The sequence below is a fragment of the Daktulosphaira vitifoliae genome, unplaced genomic scaffold (assembly GCF_025091365.1).
Source record: "Daktulosphaira vitifoliae isolate Bord-2020 unplaced genomic scaffold, ASM2509136v1 Scaffold_5, whole genome shotgun sequence".
NCBI classification, from domain to species: domain Eukaryota; kingdom Metazoa; phylum Arthropoda; class Insecta; order Hemiptera; family Phylloxeridae; genus Daktulosphaira; species Daktulosphaira vitifoliae.
Window position 1 is genome coordinate 9,330,741 of NW_026099576.1, and position 21,225 is coordinate 9,351,965.

Here is a 21,225-nt window from a genome sequence, read left to right on the forward strand (position 1 = left end):
TTTTTTGTGTCTGTTACCACTTTTTCTCAGCCCTCACCGAACCGATTTCTTTCAATGATACGTCAAAAGATCACAAAACTGCCGTAACTTTTTTAAAAATAAACATATCAATATAATTCTTTTTTATATAGATGCATAATATCATTACCTTTATTTTGGTATATTTTTTTCATAAATTTAACCTTTAACCTGCCCACAAGGGGGGATTTAAAATGACAACTTTTTTACAAAAAATTAACTTTTTCAACTTAACTTTTTTATTATTTTTTAATAATCTCTTTTTCATTTGATATACTTTATCTTAATCAGGATATTAATAAGGAACTAGCAGATCATGTAGCTTTTGGAATAATTCACCAATTTTTTAAAATTAAACACTATCTAAAGATTTGCATCGAAGCGTTTTTTTTTGATAGTGATTTTAATCACTGTCAGATATCATTATACTTGATCCATCTATGCCACGTCACCACTGTGCCGCGACACCCCTGTGCTGGGTTTTTCTGAACAATATTTGTAAATATTTTAGTAGTGCTAAAGATTGATATGACTAATATATTAATAAATATTTAATTGCACCAACTTTAATTACCTTCTTAAGTTGACCCATTTGACAGTATTAATTAGCTCAAGCTATTTTATTATATCAAAGTTGTATAGACGTATTTAAATTAACAGATGATTACTGAAATTTTAGTAATTTAAAAAAGGAATTGTTTGGTTTTCCTTGGCTAACCCCCAAGGTTATTATCAATCGGGTCTATTAGGGATTAACAAGAAAAAATGTTTTAAATTCTTCAAGTTAAAGATTTTTTAAGTGGTTTTATTGTTTTTAAACATGTTTCAGATGACGATTTAAATGATTCTTTATCTTCATGTAATTCTTCAACAAATACTACCTCTGATATTGATCATGTTGAACAAATTAAAGTTTGCTGTATATTAGATTCTGTAAGTTCATTAATGTTAGTTCATCGGAATACGTTTATTGAAGAAAAAAATCATAAACAAATGATTGAAATTCAAGATTCGTGTACATCTTGTCTTATAAAAGTTCTGAAAATATTTAAGGTATTTATGTAAGACTTTTATAGATTGTATTTAACACATTTTTAAATTTAGCATAAATATTTTATTTTTATAGTCCCATACCCTGTTAATAATTTTTGATAATAGACCCGACAGGAAGCTTTTCTACCATATAAATCTTTTCCTCCCCCTTTCTTTCTCTATCCTATAATTAGATTCATTTAGGGGGTTACAAATTTTTCCATATCTTATGCAAACTACATTATCGGTTTATACTAATACAACTTTTAAGTAATGTAATATTTATATTGTAATATATTTAGGATGGTGATGCTTACTTTAGTGCAATGCATTTATCAAGTTTAATACCAGTTTCTAAATTGACTGCTCATGTTTCTGCACCAAGTGCTGCATTATCTACATTAAAACAATTACCACATGATATGAAACACAGTGAAGAAGAGATTGATATGCGAAAAGTTAATTGTTTAGTATATACTTTGTGTATGTGGAAAAGAGGTTATGAAATATTACAATTTGTGAATATCTGGTTTGATGAAGCATTTAAGACTATGGACCTCAATGAAACGCAGTACCCAGTACGACTTTGAAAGTCACACATTTTTCCATAATTATATAAAAACATATGTCTTTTAGGAATCAATGTCTAAAGAAAGAAGGAGAGTAAGATTTAAAACTGATGTTAAAGAATGTAAACCTATGACTGGTATACTTCTGATAAACTCTATGCTCAATAATATGCAAACTCAAAATACTCTTGTGAGCTCAGATGTTAATAAAAAGAATATTAATGATCTTTTTATATATTTACAGCGATCAAAGGTATTATATTAGTTAATCTATAAAAATAAAACATTGATAAGTGTTTTTTTTATGTTATTTAAAATTAGCTTGCTATTGAAAAAAGAATTCTGTTAAATAAAGTACTTGATAATCATCTGCTTACTGATGAAGTGTTAATAGAATTATTTCAATTACATTTAAGATTACATATAGTTTTTGAAAGTCATGAAAAAAATACAGAGAATATTCATAAATATTTATCATCAATATTTGATTGGATTAAAGAGTAAGTTAAAAATAAAATTTTTAATTTTTAATTACTAATTATATTTTTATTCATTTTAGCATTTTACTTAATGATAATCTATACAACAAAAATGATGAAACCTTGTCATTTGTTGCTACTATTGTTGATGGCTTACATTTTTCTGTATTGAATATATGTTTAATGGCTCTTATAAATAATGACTTTTTGGATAACTATTTTTTGTTCTGTGCTACTATTTTAAATAGTAAGTATGACAAATCTATTTTTAATTGTTATAAAGTAATATAATACTGAAAATATTTAACACTTGAATTTTGAATAGGTTTCTTAGCTCCTCGGATTTTGATATCAAATATTGGGACATTAGCAATCATTTCTAAATATTACAACTATATTAAATCTTTAGATAATGTCCATGTTTTTGAAACAATTGCCTTAACTAACTGTACTACTAGTATATTATCAATTTTAAGTGAATCTAAGTATACTGAAGAACGATTTAACAATGTTATTGGAGTAAGCTATATTTTTCCTTTTTCAATTATTATTGAAAGTACAGAATTGAATATAATGAAATTTTAATTTTTGTTTTCCTAATCTGATAAAAATATTATTCAAAAACTTCTTATATAATTAATTAAATCTTTTAATTTAAATTTAAAAATGTTATGTAAACTTATTAATCGAAGTGCATTAATAAATATTATTTTTTATATTTTTAATGTTTCATGTTTTAGAATCCATCTACTTTTCGCCGAGAGTTAAACTCATTATTTTTAGGAGTTTTTAAAATCAGTGCAGAAAATTTTAAACAAATTTTTATTTTCTTGATTGAAACTATAGTGCAAATTATTTCTATTCAAATTCGAGAAGTAAGTTTAAATTGTATAAATATAAAAATGTCTTTTCATTGATGTATAATTCATATTTATAATCACTTTTAGATTGATCACATAGATTTAAATGAGCAGTTAACAGAGTTACCATTTGCAGCATATCAATTAGCATTTGTTATTTTGAACAATTTGTTGTTTAGAAAATATTTTTCATCAAATGCTGTTGAAATTTTTTCTTCAAGTATCTACAAGAATGTAATGCAATATTTTTATTTATTTATATCAATTGTCAATATTTACTATATACAGGTGGCTCAGCATTTACTGTCAACTTAAATAACTTTTGATCTAGTTAATATTTTTTACTGATTTTTTTTTTTTTTAAATAACAGTTATATGTTAGGTTTATAATTATATCTTAATAATTTATATTTTTAATCAACATTAGTTTAATAAATAATATATGCATTTTAGGATTGTGTATTATTATTATCTGCAATCTCATATGTTTACACTCTATCTTTTCAAATAAATCAAGTTCATAATGTAGATCTTGAACCTGTTGTACGTTTATTTTTTAAAACATTGATGGAACATGAATCTATAACTCCATTAGGGGATAACTGCACAATGAATAATATAGAAAATACTAAAATGAACTCTATTTTAGAAAATTCAAGTTTTAGCAATGAGTAAGAATATTCAAAAAAAATCTTAAACAATTCATTATTTATTTAATTTAATATTGCAAACAATAAATTATTATTATTATTTATTTTACAGAAAAATGGATTTTAAACAAAAAGGTCGTACTATTTTAATTGCCACCGCAAAACAACTTCGAATAACTCTATGTGAATAATTAATTTTACTAGGTGAAACTTGGTTAATTATGTATAAACAAATTTACATATTTATTTATCAATAATATTGTGTTTGCTCTTAGAAAAAATGTTAGTACTACAATACGTTTAAAAATATTTATATATAAATGTTTTTTTTGTCTAATCATTCGTATTCAGTGTAAAATATATTTTATCACAGATAAATTTTTAATAAAAAAATTAAAAAACCCTTAATTGAATATATTAAAAATATTTGTGATGATAGAATGTTTATATATTATTGATTACATTTCACAAATTTTAAAGTTTCATAGTTCTATTATTATTTTAATAAGTCTAATAAATAAACAAAAGAACTAATACAAACTTTTATAAGTAATTAGTATTGACAATGTACTATAATATATTATAATTTAAAGAAGTTTTTAGATAATTTTATTATGATGTTATATCATTAAAAATGTTTCTCAGATGATAAACTTATACCATAGTTCATATATTCTTGCTAGATCTTTTTTATTATTAAATTATTGTTTAACTATAATTTGAATTTTTAAATATATTTAATATATAAGTATAAATAAATATAATATTTTTTTTTTATTGAAATTTTTCAACCATGTCATTTATAAATAAAGAGACGATACCTATATTAAAAACATGCGAGAGGACTTAAAAATAAAGCTCGTAGAACGACAAAAAATAAACAGATTATATTAATTTTTTTATTATATCTCAGAAATTTCTTCGTGTGAGTCTGGTGAAAATTTCAAACCGTAGGTCATAAAAAGTTAGCGAGCGTTTTTCTCAAAAACTGTCGAAATTTTAAATCGCTCCCAAACGATCTTCGAAAGTTTTCCGACCTTTGACAATAATTTTCCCGGAGTCTCGTGACCTAGTACTTTCGTTGAAAAACAGTTTTTGAAATCGAACCACGCTAAATAATTTTCCCAGAAAGTTTTTTTTTGCTTGTTTTATTAAATAGGGTGTTTAGTAAGTAAGAAAATGGGTTTCTATTGCTCTTTTTGTTTGTAACAATTGACCTGTTTCCTTATTTATTGAACTTCTGTATTATAAGATATATTTTTCAAATCATTTGTTTTTGTATTATTAATTTCTAGGTATTTATATTGTTATTTTAAATCCGAGAATTTGTGGGATATCAAATTTTATGAAGTTATAGATTTACAGAAAGATTTTATTTCATCATATAAATATATAAATTTGTTATTATTAAATAACATTTTTTTTTATTATACCGCAATAATTGAACTATAACTCAACATGGAAAAAAAGATAACTCATTAAATTAGAGTTAACCTATTAAGAATAGGTTAATTCTCCGTTTTATTCTTTGTAGGACGTTCTCTTGGTAATTCTATATTTTAGTAATTCTAACAAGTCTAAAATCATAGAAATTTAAACGTTGAAAGTGCGTAACAGCACAATACTTCGATGAAATTTCTTGTAATAAATAATCATAGATGTTGTTATGTCCAAATATGCGTCATACAACACTTACTCCATTTCACCTAAAGTTAAAAAATAGTAGAAAAATTCTCTACCAGGAAATATCCGATTTTTTTAAATTTTGTTATGAGGATTGGTTGTCTTATGTAGATTACTATTCAACTATAATTTAATTAATGTAAATACAACATATATTCAGTCTCAAATAAAATGTGTAATGAAAATTATAAACTGTTATACAAACATAACAATTTTAGCCTCTTATATTTTTGTGTCATTCCGTCTTCATAGTCAGGTTGATGTGATCTACACCGATTTTGCTAAAGCTTTTAATCGTGCTGATCACTCCTTACTAATAAGCACCTTAGACCATCTAGGTAACGGTGAACCTTTTCTTTCATGGCTTCGTTTCTATCTACTGGATTGATCCCAATTTGTTTCAGTCCACGGTGCTTATTCCGATGTGTTTTCTCCTTCATCAGGTGTCTCTCAAGGTGCTTCTTTTTCCCCTTCTTTTTGCCTTATTTGTAAATTCTTCCACTTCAATTCTTCACCACGCCAAGCTACTAATTTTTGCCGATGATATGAAACTATATTATCGCATTAATTCATTGTCCGATTGTCTTATTCTCCAATCAGATCTTGAATATTTAGTTATGTGGGACGAGTCCATAGATCTTTCCCTTAACATTAACAAATGATCCTAAATGACTTTCACGCCAAAGTGACCCTATTTATTTTTCTAATTCGATCCATGATATTCCTCTAAAATTTGCTGGAAATTCTGTTCGTGACCTGGGTTTTACCCTTACTCGTACCCTGTGTCCTATAAAACATATAGAAGAAATTTCTTGCAAAGCATTGAAAATCCTGGGTTTTGTTTTTCGCATAACCCAAGAGTTTCACATGGTTTCTCCCCTTAAATCATTATATTGTGGCCTAGTTCGTCTGATTCTTGAATATGGCTGTGTATGGGACTCGCCTTCTTCTGGCGCCAGTGATATGTTAGGACGTGTACAGCGTAAGTTCCTACGTTTCGTTTCTTCCAAATTCNTTGATTCTTGAATATGGCTGTGTCCTATGGGACTCGCCTTCTTCTGGCGCCAGTGATATGTTAGGACGTGTACAGCGTAAGTTCCTACGTTTCGTTTCTTCCAAATTCTCTATCCAACATCCTCCTCATAATTATGTTTCTATTCTTCATTTCCTCAATCTCTCTACTCTTGCTGATCGAAGGCATTCTTAAAACCTCTCATTTTTAACAGGTCTCCTCTCAGGTACTATTGATTCCCCAGATTTATTATCCCTCATAAACTTTAAAGTTCCTCCTCGCTACACTCGTTCAAATATTCCCTTCCTATTCCCTATTCTTCCACAAACTATCCCCTCAATTCTCCTATAATCCGCATGATGAGAAAAGCTAACATGGGCTCCTCCTTTACAATGCTGCAGTTCAAGTTTGAGTTACTAGTTCAATATATTTTATAGTTACTTTTATATTTATTTGTCACATTCAACTTTTGAATTGATCTTTGTGTGTTTACTTAAAATTTTCTGTAATTAAATATTTTTTTGTAAAAACTTTTTTTTCAATTATTATGTACTAAACATTTACAAATATTGTATTGGGCAAGTCCCGTTTAATAAATAAATAACAATAATTTTTGTTAAAAATAGAACGAAAAATAATGTATCAATAATAATGTAATAAAAGTGGTGCTTGAATAATCGGTATCAAAATTCACTGCATAGACATAATGAACATGGTATATTTGATAAATTCAATCTACAATACTAGTGGACGATAAATAAAAAGAAAACAGGCTGAAAGGTCTTAGTAATAATTTTAGTTTACTATACATCATTTGAGCGACAAATTCAAACTACTGTTCTTAGCAGTTGGTAAAGGTATTTTAAATACGGAGACAAATGTATTGATTATTTTAAATTCGAAGGGCAGATATTTGAGAAAATGAATACTGATGTCAATCGAGCTAGGTAATAAGTTTATTACCGTTTTTATTAAGCATTTAGAGCGACAAATTCAAATAAATAATAAGTTCTTAAGCAAAATGGTAACGAAAAATGTTCCTGTTAATGGGTGTAACTAAAAATCTGAGACTATGCGGAAAGAAGTCTCGCCATGTATTGAGATCTATTTAATACCATACAAAGTCCTAAGTATGCAATGTTGAGCAAAAAAAGTACGTCATTTGTTTTTTCACAATTGAGATGCTTGCTTTTTACTTATATTACAGAGAACTTAAAGAACTTGCATTTTTTTTTATGTATACATAAAAAATAAGCTGCTTAAACTCAAACAAAAATGTTGTATTGTGTACCTTTGCATATTTAGGTTCTTTTACTTTTTATATATTTTATAACTTTTAAATATTTTAATTTTTTTTTTCAAAATAACATTTTACTAAGATATTTATTAATTAATAAGTTGTGCATATTTAATTAATTTTTTAGAACTTCAAGTTCATTATTTTACTTATTTACCTTCGTTACCGTAATTGTTAGTTAACCTAAGTTATGCGTTTAAAGAATAACATATATAAAACCCATCTATTTTGTCACTCTTTACAAGCACGTAGATATGGGTGGGCCTGGCCCCCCTTAGATTTAATGTGACCCAGGGCCGGCCCCCCCAAATTTAAAAATCAATTATTTTTACGAATTATCAAAAACGTGCTAGGCCTTATATACATTGAAATTATTATTAATTTGTGATTACTATTGGGCAATACAGTTATTATTATGGCTGTATTTTCATTTTTATATTCATAGAAAACGTTATTTGAAAAAGATAACGTTCTAGACATAATAATGATAATAATAATGATGTTCACATCATTATTGATTATTGATAGTGAAGATGAAAGTATTTTTTTTTTTTTAATTATAGGTACTATCCATTTTTTATAATACTGTAATAATTAGTATACTTTATACGAAAACAATTTGTTTTTAACCAACCACCAATGGTAAAATTTTGAACTTGTAAGATTCATAGTATGGTATACTGTCTAAGGAGGAGTGGAAGGAGCCACCCCACAAGCTTTTCATGGGAAACAAATTATGGAAAATGATACAAGGGCCCAAAATTGTTGGCCCCTCCAATAAACATTTTCTGGCTACGTGCCTGGCTCTTTAAATCAGGTTTGTTATGTAACTCGTTATTAGAAATACATTTTCAGCTAAATAATGTTTATTTATTTTTTATTTTATGTTACTAAAGGTGTCTCATATATATTTTGAATACAACATGCAAACATATTAAAAAATAACTAAATCTACTAATTAACCCTTACTTATTTGCTTTCGTTATCCGTAATTAAATTAATTTTAGTCGATTTAATATCAAACAACTAAAAGGGTTCGTGATTAAAATCACGCCTATACAGTTGGAATGCGAAATTAGCTTGACTCAATTAACACCTCTTAAAATTTAATTAAAAATATCGTAAAATACAACGTTTTTATCTATTTTTGGGTCACTGAGTCCTAATTAATCATCAGTTTTTAATTTGAATTTTAACTAGGATTAGAGTAAAAAGTTTTTTTTTTAATTTTTACAAAGATGTCATATTATTTATAATTTTATACATATTTTAAGTCACTGAATCCAAATTTATCATCAGTTTAGAATTTTGAAGTAGTAGTGAGAGATGGAGAAGGGAAGGAATGAAAAAGTCAATATTTCTCAGTTATTAATTACCGTAATAATCTATTTTTAATATTTAGGGTCAGTGGTGCTAAAAAATGGCGGGGTCAATAAAGATGTGAGAAATAGGATTATGTGCGGATGGGTAAAGTGGAGAGAAGTGTCTGGTATGGTATGTATGCAATAAGAGAATTGCAATGAGGCTGAAAGGTAAATTCTATAAGATAGTAATGAGATCAACTATGATGTATGGGTTAAAGTATAAGGCGGTTGACAAGAAAGTAGAGCTGAGAATGAATATAGCAGAGATGATTATGCTTAGATGGACGAGTGAAGTGTTCAAAGGAGATAGGATAAGAAATGAATACGTAAAAGGAACCATAAAAATAGTGGAAATCGTGGATTAGATGAGAGAAAATAGTCTTAGGTGGTTTTCTAATATTATGAGGAAAGAAAAATTGTAAGCTGTAAAAACGGCTAAGGAAATTAACGTTGATAAAAGAAGAGAAAGTGTAAACCGAAAATAGGTAGTTGGGTGTAATTCTGGGTGATATAAGTGCGGCTAGTGTGTGCATAGATGACGTAGGAGAAATTGTTAAATGGAGGTTTAAGACACGGGTTGCCGACCCCAAGTATTTGGGATAAAGAAGAAGTATGAATAGATAGCTTTGTTACAGCCCTTCACAATAATGGTAAAGTATTACAGCATATTAGTTGTAAGTAATAAATCAGTTGATTTTTTTTAGCTGATGGTAGTAGATTTCTACACCAGGTATTTTTAGACATCGTATGGGTTGTTTGGAAATGTTTTAGTGCTACGTAAAAAACGTTTTAAATATGTTTTATTTGGAATAATAAATCTGTCATTTAAAACATTGCTGCATACAGTTTTTTAAATTGAAAAATAAATATTTAAAAAATACATTGCTTTTATAATGAAAAATCGGACACTAAACATTTTTCAATGTGCTTTTTAAAACGTTTTTTTATATATTTATAACCCTCTTTTTTCACAAATTGAAAAAAAAAATTTATATCGATTGTTTCCCCCCCATTGTTTTTTGTGGCCGACCCTAAGTAGTTGGGATTATGGCGAGGAAGAAGAAGAAGAAGATTTGTTTTTCTCCCCGAATTTTGTAGTGAGTGATGCATCAAATTAGATGAAAAGGAAATTTAATATTAATAAAGGATAATAAAATTGGTGAATCAACTAAATAGTTAACAAATATTTACTCGAATAATAATTTGTTCACTTGATAAATATTTTATCCTTTTAGTAAAAATCAATAAGAATAATTATTTTATGATTCAGTTGTTATCGAGTTCATATAGTATCACTTTTAATAAGGTATATTAAAGGAATTTGTTGTCCATAAATAAATGTATTTTCAAATAAACAATTTTTTAACTTTCATTACATAATTAATGAATGTTTACGTATATCTTGCACTATTATCAGGTTACTTCAAAATTTGGCGCGAAACAATTTTGGGAAACCTTTCTTGAGGTCACGCCTCTTTAAGATTCAAAACAATTCGATCACAACAACATAAAGTTGGCGGCTGTGTAAGTTTTCGACAATCTGATTTATTCAAGTTATTTTTATTCTGTAATATTAATTTTAAATTTTTATAATTTGACATGGAGACAGATGCACATATGATGTCTCAGCAATATGCACAAGCTCAACCACCACAAATACAACATCCACCAGCTCCACAGCCAAGTTAGTTAACTTAGTAGAGTAGAAGTGAACTAGATGTATTTATTTTACATATAGTTCTTTTAGTACTTATTTTGATTCTTCTATAAATTCATTAATTATGATTTTAAAGTGGCTAAACATTTTTAGCTTCTAATTTTTTGATTATTAAAATATTTATATAGAAATTTACTGTTTTCTTAAAGAGTTACATAACCTATAAATTTTCAAATTTGATAGTAAAAACAAAAAAAAAATTAATATTATATGAAACTTTCAACTGTATATAATTTAAAAAAACGTTCTAGTTAATCATTATAGTATTTAATCTTGCTGAATAATTATTTTTATATGTATTAATGTAAATTTTTAATATTTTACTATTTTTAGCTCGAGAAATGCAACAGACTACTGCACCAACATCAGCAGATGCCTGTTTAAGTATTGTTCATAGTTTAATGTGCCACCGGCAAGGATGGGAAAGTGAAGGATTTGCAAAACGAGCTATTGAGTCATTAGTGAAAAAACTAAAGGTATATAATAGTATTTAAAATAATGAATAAAATTACTTATCATTATTAAATATCTCAAATTATTTATTAAAGAAATACTTATTCAACGTTTTTTTTAGGAAAAAAGAGATGAATTAGATAGTCTCATATTAGCCATAACAACCAATGGCTCTCATCCTAGTAAATGTGTTACTATTCAAAGAACATTGGATGGAAGATTACAAGTAAGTTTAAATAATTTTTGTTTTTACAAAAAATAAATAAATGCCTTAAGTATATTTTGTAAGAGTTTTCTTTCATAATTTAAGTGTACACATTCTATTATTATAATTAATATTGTTACAGCCCAGAATATCATTTGTTATGTATTTTTTACTTAAACAAATTTTTATTTGATAACAATTAGTAAACAATGTTTTGTAAACATCAATTAATGTATATCTAATTTTTTGTTTTTATTTTAATAATATAATAAAAAAATTATTAGTGAATAATATTTAATGTACAGAATTAAACATATTAATAATCATTGGCTGTGTTATAAAATTGACTAAACCAAATAAACTATTCTTCTTACAAAACAAATGAATTAAACCATTTCCCTTACAAAATTTTAATTTATATTTTATAACATATTTTTTCAGTGCTTTATTTCAAAGCATTTGATAATTTTTCAAAATATCAATTTAGAAGTTAAAACTATTTAAAGATTATATATTGGCAAATTAATAATGCCTCCAAAAAAATTTTTTTTTGTTTTTTTGTTATGATAATAATGTGAAATTACAATGACATAATATTCTTTACCCAAAAAAACTCCAAAATCAAAAATAATCTCATAATTATGATTTTTTCAACAATAATTTTTGGACAAAATAATGTAATATAATTTGTGTAAAAATAATGTATAACAAAAATATTGTGTTTTTCGTAGATTTTATATAATATTACCAGTGATATGATAGTTACGTAATATCAAGACACCCAATTGTTTAAATTAATTAATTAAATTTTGTTTGGTATAAAATAAATTTCATAAAAATCATTGATTATGTGACCGAGGATTCCTATTATAAGTGAATAAAAGAAAGTTATTAAAAAACAGTAGCTTTGCATATAAATTGTTCATTACAGTAGAAAACTTTGAAATTTCATAATTTTTAAGCTATGCTTTCTTTGGGGCCATTTTTTTTTTATATATTTTTAATCAACATTATAAAAAAATTTTGATTTTTATGAATAGGATGGTAAAATTAATTTAAGCCCTACTAACACACATTTAATTTTATTAATATATTAAAGTAATTTTACTCAATTTTGGAGGGAACTTTTCTCCCTTAAGACTTCTATAAATCCACCAGTGTAATAATACTTAAAATATGTTATATTATGTAAACTTTAAAATATTGAAACTTTTTATAATATTTAAATTTTTTTATCATTATTCGAGTAATGTCACATTCTTAATACAGGTTGCTGGTAGAAAAGGATTTCCACATGTTATTTATGCAAGAATATGGCGTTGGCCAGATCTTCATAAAAATGAACTCAAACATTTAAAATATTGTCAGTATGCATTTGATTTGAAATGTGATTCAGTGTGTGTAAATCCTTATCATTATGAAAGAGTTGTATCACCGGGTATAGGTAACTAATGTCTATTATTTATGTATAAGCTACTAATTTATTAATACATTTTTTTTGAATATAAACATTTTTTAAGATTTAAGTGGTTTAACATTGCAAAGTGGTTCATCAACAAACGGTTCGGGGAGAATAATTGGACTTAGAGATGAATATACTGCTGGAGGAGGAGGAATGTCCCCATCTCCACCAGGTTCTAGTCAGGTTAGTAGTTCCAACATGGACAGTGACGTATCAGGTAATAGTCCAGCTGTAACTGTACAACATCATTTGCCTCCCATGTATCATCAACCAAATACAAGCTCTGATGTATCTCAATCACCATCTGTATCTCAACCTCCAGGTAATAATGCTTACTTATTAAACAAGTAAAACTAATATTTTGCATGCTATTTTATTCAATAAAATTTATTTTAGATATGATTTATATTTTAATAAAAAAATATATTATTAAAATTTCCACTTTTGAAAATGTGAACATTGCACATCCAATGTTTTTGTTATTAAGGCTATAATAAATATATAATATGTTAACTAATTAAACAGTTTTAACATTAAATTTGGATTGATTTGTCAGTTGGTAGAAGTCTCTAAGTTATTCCTATTTTTTTTATAGAACTTAATGTGTTAAAGTTAAAAATGTATTCAAATGTTTTGTAAAATTAAAGTTAATGTATGATGAAATTAATGTTTCTTTTAATAAATAAAATAATCACCTTAAATAAAATTAAAAATAAATATTTATAGAAATGGCTAGAATACCTAAATTTCTAAGTGTATTTATTCTCAATTTTTTTAGGTTTGAATAAATTTGAATGATAATAGTTGACTTACACTTAATAATATCAATCACAAATTACTATGAAGTTTTTTTTTAACAATAAAGTTAATTAGGGTTGCATAGATTTGTTCAATAAATAATATATATTTATCAAAATGATTGTTTCTATTAAAAATAATTTTCACCTAAATCAGAAAAAAAGTTTAAAAAACCAGGAAGTAATATACATTTCATATAATCTAACTTATAGAAAAAAGAAATCAGTTATTTTAAAATAATATTAATACAAATTTTTGTTTTAAAAATTCATTACTGTTCTCCTATAATATTTGCTTTTTGAGATGTACAACTTATTGTCTCTTAGTTTAGATATGATTAAGATAAATAGATTTAATCCATTTATAACAAAATAGTTATCATTTCTTATCTTTAAACATTTTTATTTGTTATTTATAAATGTTTTCAGAATAAAATCAATTCAGATTCTAATATTATTTTATCACCTCAAAATTATTTAATCATAAAAATCATATTTAAAATAGAATTGCTTTAAGTTATTGAATTTTTTATCAAACACTTTTGACTTGAACATTTGGCTTCATAAATGCATGTGTAGTTAGTAGTACATAATTATTTGTAGGAAATATTGATATGTTTCGATCTACACAACAACAGCAACGCCCAAGTCATCCAATGGGTATAAATTCTCAAGTACAGGTTAAGACCGAATCATGTAACAGTTGGATGTCAGGAACACCTTCACATGTATCCCCTAATAGTAAGTTTCATTAAAGCTTATTGATCAATTCAAAATAGTAATGGCATTAAAAAAAAAGATGTTCAATTTTATTTTATCATTTAAAAAAAATATATCAATATTTTAATAATTCAACAATGTTGTTGAAATAGGCTCTATTAAATAAATTTATTAAAACATGAGAATGAATCAAATTATTTACTTAATTAAATTTTCCTAATCGTGTTTGGACTATAAATAGTATACGTATAGTATAAATAGTATATAGTATACGTTAACACTTTAAGTGAGCTCTTTTAATATTTTTACCATTTGAAAATAGATTCCTTTTGATAAACTTTAAATTTTTACATTATTTAATACATAATTTTACATTATTCAATATTTGCGTTAGTTGAGTTCTCTAAAAAAACATTTTTGTTCAGAGATTGTAAAGAATTACTTAAAAAAAACATTACAATAGTGTGACTTCATTATTCTTAGCACCATCCTGTTTTCATTTTGCTCAATGATGCATCAAAAGATCACAAAAAATATTTAGTTAAAGGTATCAGTGCCAAAATGTTGAAAAAATTATCTTCAGTCCCAGTAATAAGGAGAAATGTCTTAAAAAATTACAATTATCATAAAAATGTCAATGTTTATATTTTTAGTTTTGACTTTATATTGAAATAACTTTTTTAAAAATGGATAGATTATCACGAAATATTTATTGCCTATACTTCAAACATTTACCTTACCGATGAAATACTTTTTATGAAAAAACCAAATATTAATCAAGGTGTTCAATATGTTTTTATAATGTTTGTTAAAAACCTACATTATCCGATTAAAGATAATATAACATACTTTAAAATGAAAAAAACTATCTAATGTAATGAATTCGCAGTGTTATCAGGCATTAAAGCCCAAAATCATACAATTTTCGATAAAATTAATAGTTTTTTAAGTTTTATGCACAGCAATCGAACAAGTAACTGTCAGATATCAATCAATACTTATCTAAAAAAATTCTATTTCTAAATAGAATATAAACTCAATTCTAATTTACTGGATTCCTACTGTTTTTTTATTTTCTTTTAAGAAAATACTCCAAAAATATTACAATGGCATTTTAAAATAATTACTTCCAACACAACTTAATTTGCCCTGAAATATAATGTTATTTCATCAAGTATAGTAAAGTATCTCACCTAAAAGTTGTTTTTTTTATTTAAATACTAAAAAATGCAGTAAATAGAGTAGAATTAATCTGAATTTCTTGTAGGTACTTATTGAATGATTGAATGTATTCTTATTATATCCTATAATTTATATGATATTCTGTTTAGATAGTAAAATATTATTTTTTGAAGCTTTAGCTAGAGTTTAGTGAGACTTATTTCTATCGCTTTACTAGTAGATTTTCTATGTCATACAATAATGTTTTGTATTGTATAAATTATCAAGACATTCTTAATTTAAATCAATTTTTTTAGGACCTCCCAACATACCATTACAAAATACAAATATGTTTAGTGGACAAAATGAAGACAATTTGTGTAAGTAGTTTAACTGTTACAATTATGTTTGAATCTACTCTACATTATTTTAGGTTTATTCATGTATGTAAAATACAATAAATTTAATTATCTAAAAATACATTTTAAAGTCTTATTAAAATAATGGTTAAAAAGAAATTTTTTTTATATATATACAGGGTGATTGGCTAATTGTGTCTCATGTAATACCTTTAAAAATACAAGTGTTATAAAAAAAATTTTTTTTTTAATCATTATAAATCTTTGATGAGGTGTTTCATAGGTAAATTTAAATTTCTACCACAATCTCTTATGCTTAAAACTTGTATCAACTTCATATTTTCAAATGGTAATCCTATTTTTTTTTACACCATTAGATTTAGTTTAATAAAAAAAGAAATGTTTTGTAAAAAAAATATTTTATTTTATTTAATATTAAATGCTCTGTCTCTAAAGTTTAGGGTTTATTAAGAAAAAATTATAATAGATTTGAACATTATAGGTCATAAATCGATAAAAGCTATGTTGACACAGTAAACCAATAGCTCATATTGCTACATAAAATAATAATGTGTCTATGTTGGAAAAACTACTAAATTTTTCCATCAAATATCATAAATTTTAAAGTAGCATATCTTTAAAATTCATAACTTTTTTTTTTTTTACTTAACATTTTTTTTTTATGGTGAACAAAAATGTATAAAAATAATATGGGTTGCCATTTGAAAATCTGAAGTTGATACAAGTTCTAAGTATAAGAGATGATGATAAAAATTTAATTTTTCTTGTGAAACAGCTCATTAAAGATCTAATATGATTTTAAAAAAAAATTGTTTATAACACTAGTATTTTTAAAAATATGTGAGATATAGTTAGCTGATCACCCTGTATATATATATATAAAAAAAAAAAAATTTCTTTAAAGGATAGATCAAGGAACGAGCATATAAGAGAGAGTATAGGTGTAGCATCAATCGTGGATAAGATAAGAGAAAATAGACTTAGATGGTTTGGTCATGTTATGAGGAGAGAAGAATTGGAAGCTGTAAGAACAGTTATAGAAATGAATGTTGAAGGAAGAAGAGGTAGAGGAAGACCAAAAAAGAGATGGAGGGATACTATTAAATGCGATTTGAGGACAGCAAATGTGAGCATAGATGATGTGGGGATCGTGTCAAGTGGAAGTTTAGGATAAGGGTGGCCGACCCCAAGTAGTTGGGATTAAGGCGAGGTAGAAGAAGAAGTAGAAGATAATTAGCCGATCACCTTGTATATATATATTTTATTATTTTTATTTTTACAAACTTAATTTAGGTGGTTAAGGTGGTAATATATTAATATGTTTTAAATTATGCATATAATTAAAATTTAATATTTTATATCATTGAATAATTATTGACCATTTATAGTACCTAGTCAAACAATTACTCCTCATGATTACCAAGGACCAGCAGCCTCAATGCCTGGTACAACAACAGGTAACCGAACTGTTCAAAGTACTCTTACATATACACATTCAATGCAACCTCCGCATCCTACATTCTGTTAGTATAATCAATATTTGTCTAATTATGGTTTTAGTTATTAAATTATTTTTTAAATATTTTTTGTATTCTTAGGGGGAGTATCTGAAATGGGTTTAAGTGGATTATTGTCTTCACAGCCAGCCCCCGAGTATTGGTGTTCAATTGCTTATTTTGAATTAGATACTCAAGTTGGTGAAACATTTAAAGTTTCAAGCACTTGCCCACATGTGACTGTTGATGGTTATGTTGACCCATCTGGAAGTAACAGATTTTGTTTAGGCGCTCTGAGTAATGTACACAGAACTGAACAGAGTGAAAAGGCAAGGTAAGAATAATATTATAAAAAGTATAAAATAATAAAATATTTATTTGCTAAATTGACTACAGTTTTAATATTGCTGTTTTACTGTTTTAAAGTTTATTTTAATAAAGTTTTATTGTTAATAGCTAAAATCTAATTTCGATAGTATTACGACTTAATAATATATGAAAATAAAGAATTAGCAAGCGTTTTTAAGACAATTTTAATTATAGATAACACGGCTTCTTACGAAATGTTGGCATCCAAAGTATTCAATAATTTTTACCCATATTTCAAAGTATTGTAGCAAATTCAAAAATTCATGAACCTTTTTAAATGGGACTGTTTTTTGTTTTGTTCTATTGAACTTATGGGTAATTATTTAATGAGAGGGCAATTGTCCTATTACTCCTTTCCTAAAATAAAAATAAAAAATGTTTTCAAAATGAGTGCATTTTACTAATATTTTTCTTTTTCAAGGTACTCTTAAAAAATACATCGAGGCTTACAATGTAGTATAGTTTTAATTATCATTGCCTTTAAAATATTTAAGTAATTTGAAAATGTTAGTCAGATAAGATCTGATTATATTCACAAATTTTTCAAATGTAACAGTAGAATTTAAATTTGTAAATTTCTCCAAGAAAAAAATAAATTTTAAGTGTTAAATGGAAAACCCATACGATTTCTAATATAAATTTATTTAAATAACAGTTGTTTATGATAAAATACTTTCTATACTGTCTGTTAGTTGTAACTAAGATTTGATCCTTTTTATAATATATAAATTAATTGTAAAGGATAAAATTTTTATTTTAATTATATATATATATTTGTTTTCAGATTACACATTGGTAAAGGTATTCAACTGGATTTGATAGGAGAAGGAGATGTTTGGTTAAAGTGTCAAAGTGATCATTCGGTTTTTGTACAATCTTATTACTTAGACAGAGAAGCTGGCCGAGCTCCAGGAGATGCTGTACATAAAATCTATCCTCATGCATATATTAAAGTAAGTTATTATTAATGAAAAAAAAAAGTATTACTTAATAATAATTTTAAAAACCAACTAAATTTACAAAATATTAAGTATTAATAATGGTAGTTATCGAATATAAAGATCAGAAGTTAAACCTGTAGAATTTCAATTTTAATATTCTATTTAAATATTTATGATATCAATATATATAATTTGAAAATCTTTGATTTTCTTTTTGATATTGTCAATAAAAATAGCTTGATAGTGTTATAAATTTAGTTCTTGTAGAATATATTACAAAAATAATAAATAACTAAAAAAAATGTATTAAATTTTATATTTATTTATGTTTTATATATAAAATAATTACAAAAATGCTATTAAAAAAAAAAAAAAAAGTTAAAATAATAGAAAATTAATCATTTTTAATGAAAGAAAAAGGAGCATTACTTATTACCCCAGTTGTAGTATATACCTACAGTGGTAAAATTCACTAATAATTGTATGGTTTTTATCAAATTTGTATAAAATAATTTTACATAATATGATATCAATAATCAATTCATCGGTTATCAATAAATTATAGTTTTCGATATTGTGATAAATTTCTGGAATAATTTAATTAAAAATAATTAAAACCAATATCAATGTTCAAACAAATATTATTGAAGTTCTCTGCAATTGATTAATCATTTCTAAAACTTGAAATCTCGTTATTTAATAAATATTTTTAATCTATTAACTGTATTAGTTCTCCGTAAAATCTTACAATATTAATAATAACCAAAAAGTTTTATTATAAAACTATAATTTATATTATTAATTTCTAGGTGTTTGATTTAAGACAATGTTATAGGCAAATGCACCAACAAGCTGAAACTGCTCAAAATGCTGCTGCAGCTCAAGCAGCTGCTGTAGCAGGACATTTAGCTGGACCACATAGTGTTGGTGGAATTGCACCTGCTATTAGTATGTTATTATTATGGTTAAATCACATACTATTAAAATTAACACTATTGAATTTATTAGATTTTACAAATAAAATCTGATTGGTTCACGAATATAAACTAATCGTCATTATAGCTTAATACATATTTAATAAAATTGCAAAATCTTTTACTATTTCGTTAAGTATTAAATTTAGAGACACTTTAAAACAAAATTCTTTTATCTAAGTAAGTATATAGGAAATAAATACCTTATATTTCAGGTTTCAATGCTGCTGCTGGTATTGGTGTAGATGATTTAAGGAGGTTATGTATATTAAGGCTAAGTTTTGTTAAAGGATGGGGTCCTGATTATCGACGTAGTAGTATTAAAGAAACTCCCTGTTGGATTGAAGTATGAATGAACTAATATCTTTACTAAAATTTAAAAGTATCATTTTAATATAACTTTTTTTGGTTTTTAGGTTCACCTACACAGAGCATTGCAACTTTTAGATGAAGTATTGCATTCTATGCAAATTGATGGTCCTTCAAGAGCCTAATAAACAAGTTTACATAATTTAAGTTCAAGTGTAGTAAGTTAATTTTAAACATAAAGGAACTGGTACTTTGTTCTGATGAACGAAAGCTTATTTGAAAGTTAAATTTACTAAGTACTGGTATTTGGTATTTTGTAAATTTTTAGAAGACCTTAGTTAAGGTTTTTTCTTTAATTGCCTCAAGGATTTTTAATTTGTTTAAATAATGTCGAGAAAAACTTATTAATATTGACTTAATTAATTATAAACACTTACAGAAGAATCTATTATCATCCTTGTTTATTGCAAGATTTTTAATATAAAGATTCAATTTAAATTATTTTTATATATTTATTCATTTAAATTGAATGGACTATTGTTTTATTTTTTATGTTAATTTATTTTGCGTTGGGAAAGAAAAATAAAGGTATTTTCATACCCTCCAAAAATGTTTGTTGTGTGTAAATATTTGATTCTGTGTTACTTGTTACTCATTTTTGCATCAGTATTTTAATGTAATAATTTTCAAATTATGTTACTTAAAAAAATAATACATCTCTTAAATGATAGAGAACAATTTTGCTCATTTTATTTAGGTGTTAATTTTTTTACTACCTCATCTCTTATTTTTTATGTTTAATGTTTAGAATTGTATCCTATGAGCCTTTAAATTTAAGCTTTAATAAATATAATTATGCTGCTATTTTTTATAAACTATAATTTTTATGGATTGTATTTAATCAATTATAATGTTCATAGTTTTCCTACCATTAAAAATTAATTAGGGGTTAACTTTGTAATTTTATGTTTTATTTACCATTGTTTATTTTATTTCATTTTTTGTAAATTTTCGAGAGATTTTAAACCATATGAATGTTTTTTATTTTATTTTTCTATTCTATTAATGCAGTTACCATAACTGATTTTTTTCTGCTGAATACTATTTTTCCAAATGTAAATGTTTTATATAAATGGAGATATCTATTTTTGTTTTAGCATTTTTTATTTTACAATATTGTTAATTCTGCAATGCACTATTGGATATTATATAACTTTTTTATTGAATCTGTATTATTAAAAAGTATAATTTTTATACTAAAACTATTATACAAACGT

General features: G+C 25.3%; 2 protein-coding genes across 3 annotated transcripts in view; both read left to right on the forward strand.

The window, feature by feature from the left end:
* Positions 1–4,028, forward strand: part of LOC126907040 (condensin-2 complex subunit G2-like) — a 12,138-nt gene extending 8,110 nt beyond the window's left edge. Inside the window, exons 10-19 of the mRNA XM_050688041.1 lie at positions 848–1,071; positions 1,353–1,628; positions 1,687–1,872; positions 1,941–2,119; positions 2,179–2,345; positions 2,424–2,617; positions 2,839–2,973; positions 3,046–3,192; positions 3,412–3,629; positions 3,721–4,028. Of these exons, the coding sequence (XP_050543998.1) occupies positions 848–1,071; positions 1,353–1,628; positions 1,687–1,872; positions 1,941–2,119; positions 2,179–2,345; positions 2,424–2,617; positions 2,839–2,973; positions 3,046–3,192; positions 3,412–3,629; positions 3,721–3,799 (1,805 nt within the window). The 3' untranslated portion in view covers positions 3,800–4,028. The remainder of the gene's footprint in view (positions 1–847; positions 1,072–1,352; positions 1,629–1,686; positions 1,873–1,940; positions 2,120–2,178; positions 2,346–2,423; positions 2,618–2,838; positions 2,974–3,045; positions 3,193–3,411; positions 3,630–3,720) is intronic.
* A 6,426-nt stretch (positions 4,029–10,454) lies between these two features.
* On the forward strand, positions 10,455–21,097 carry LOC126906999 (mothers against decapentaplegic homolog 4). Of its 2 annotated transcripts, XM_050687977.1 has the most exons (13): positions 10,456–10,648; positions 11,015–11,157; positions 11,256–11,360; positions 12,609–12,783; positions 12,860–13,123; positions 14,202–14,339; positions 15,797–15,859; positions 17,248–17,382; positions 17,458–17,689; positions 18,509–18,677; positions 19,475–19,613; positions 19,855–19,985; positions 20,056–21,097. In XM_050687977.1, the coding sequence occupies exons 1-13, from the start codon at positions 10,564–10,566 to the stop codon at positions 20,131–20,133; spliced, it is 1,857 nt and encodes a 618-aa protein (XP_050543934.1). In that variant the 5' UTR covers positions 10,456–10,563; the 3' UTR covers positions 20,134–21,097. The 2 variants fall into 2 exon arrangements, with proteins under 2 accessions (XP_050543935.1, XP_050543934.1); XM_050687978.1 differs by lacking the exon at positions 14,202–14,339 and having other exon boundaries at positions 10,455–10,648.
* The last annotated feature ends 128 nt before the right edge of the window (positions 21,098–21,225 follow it).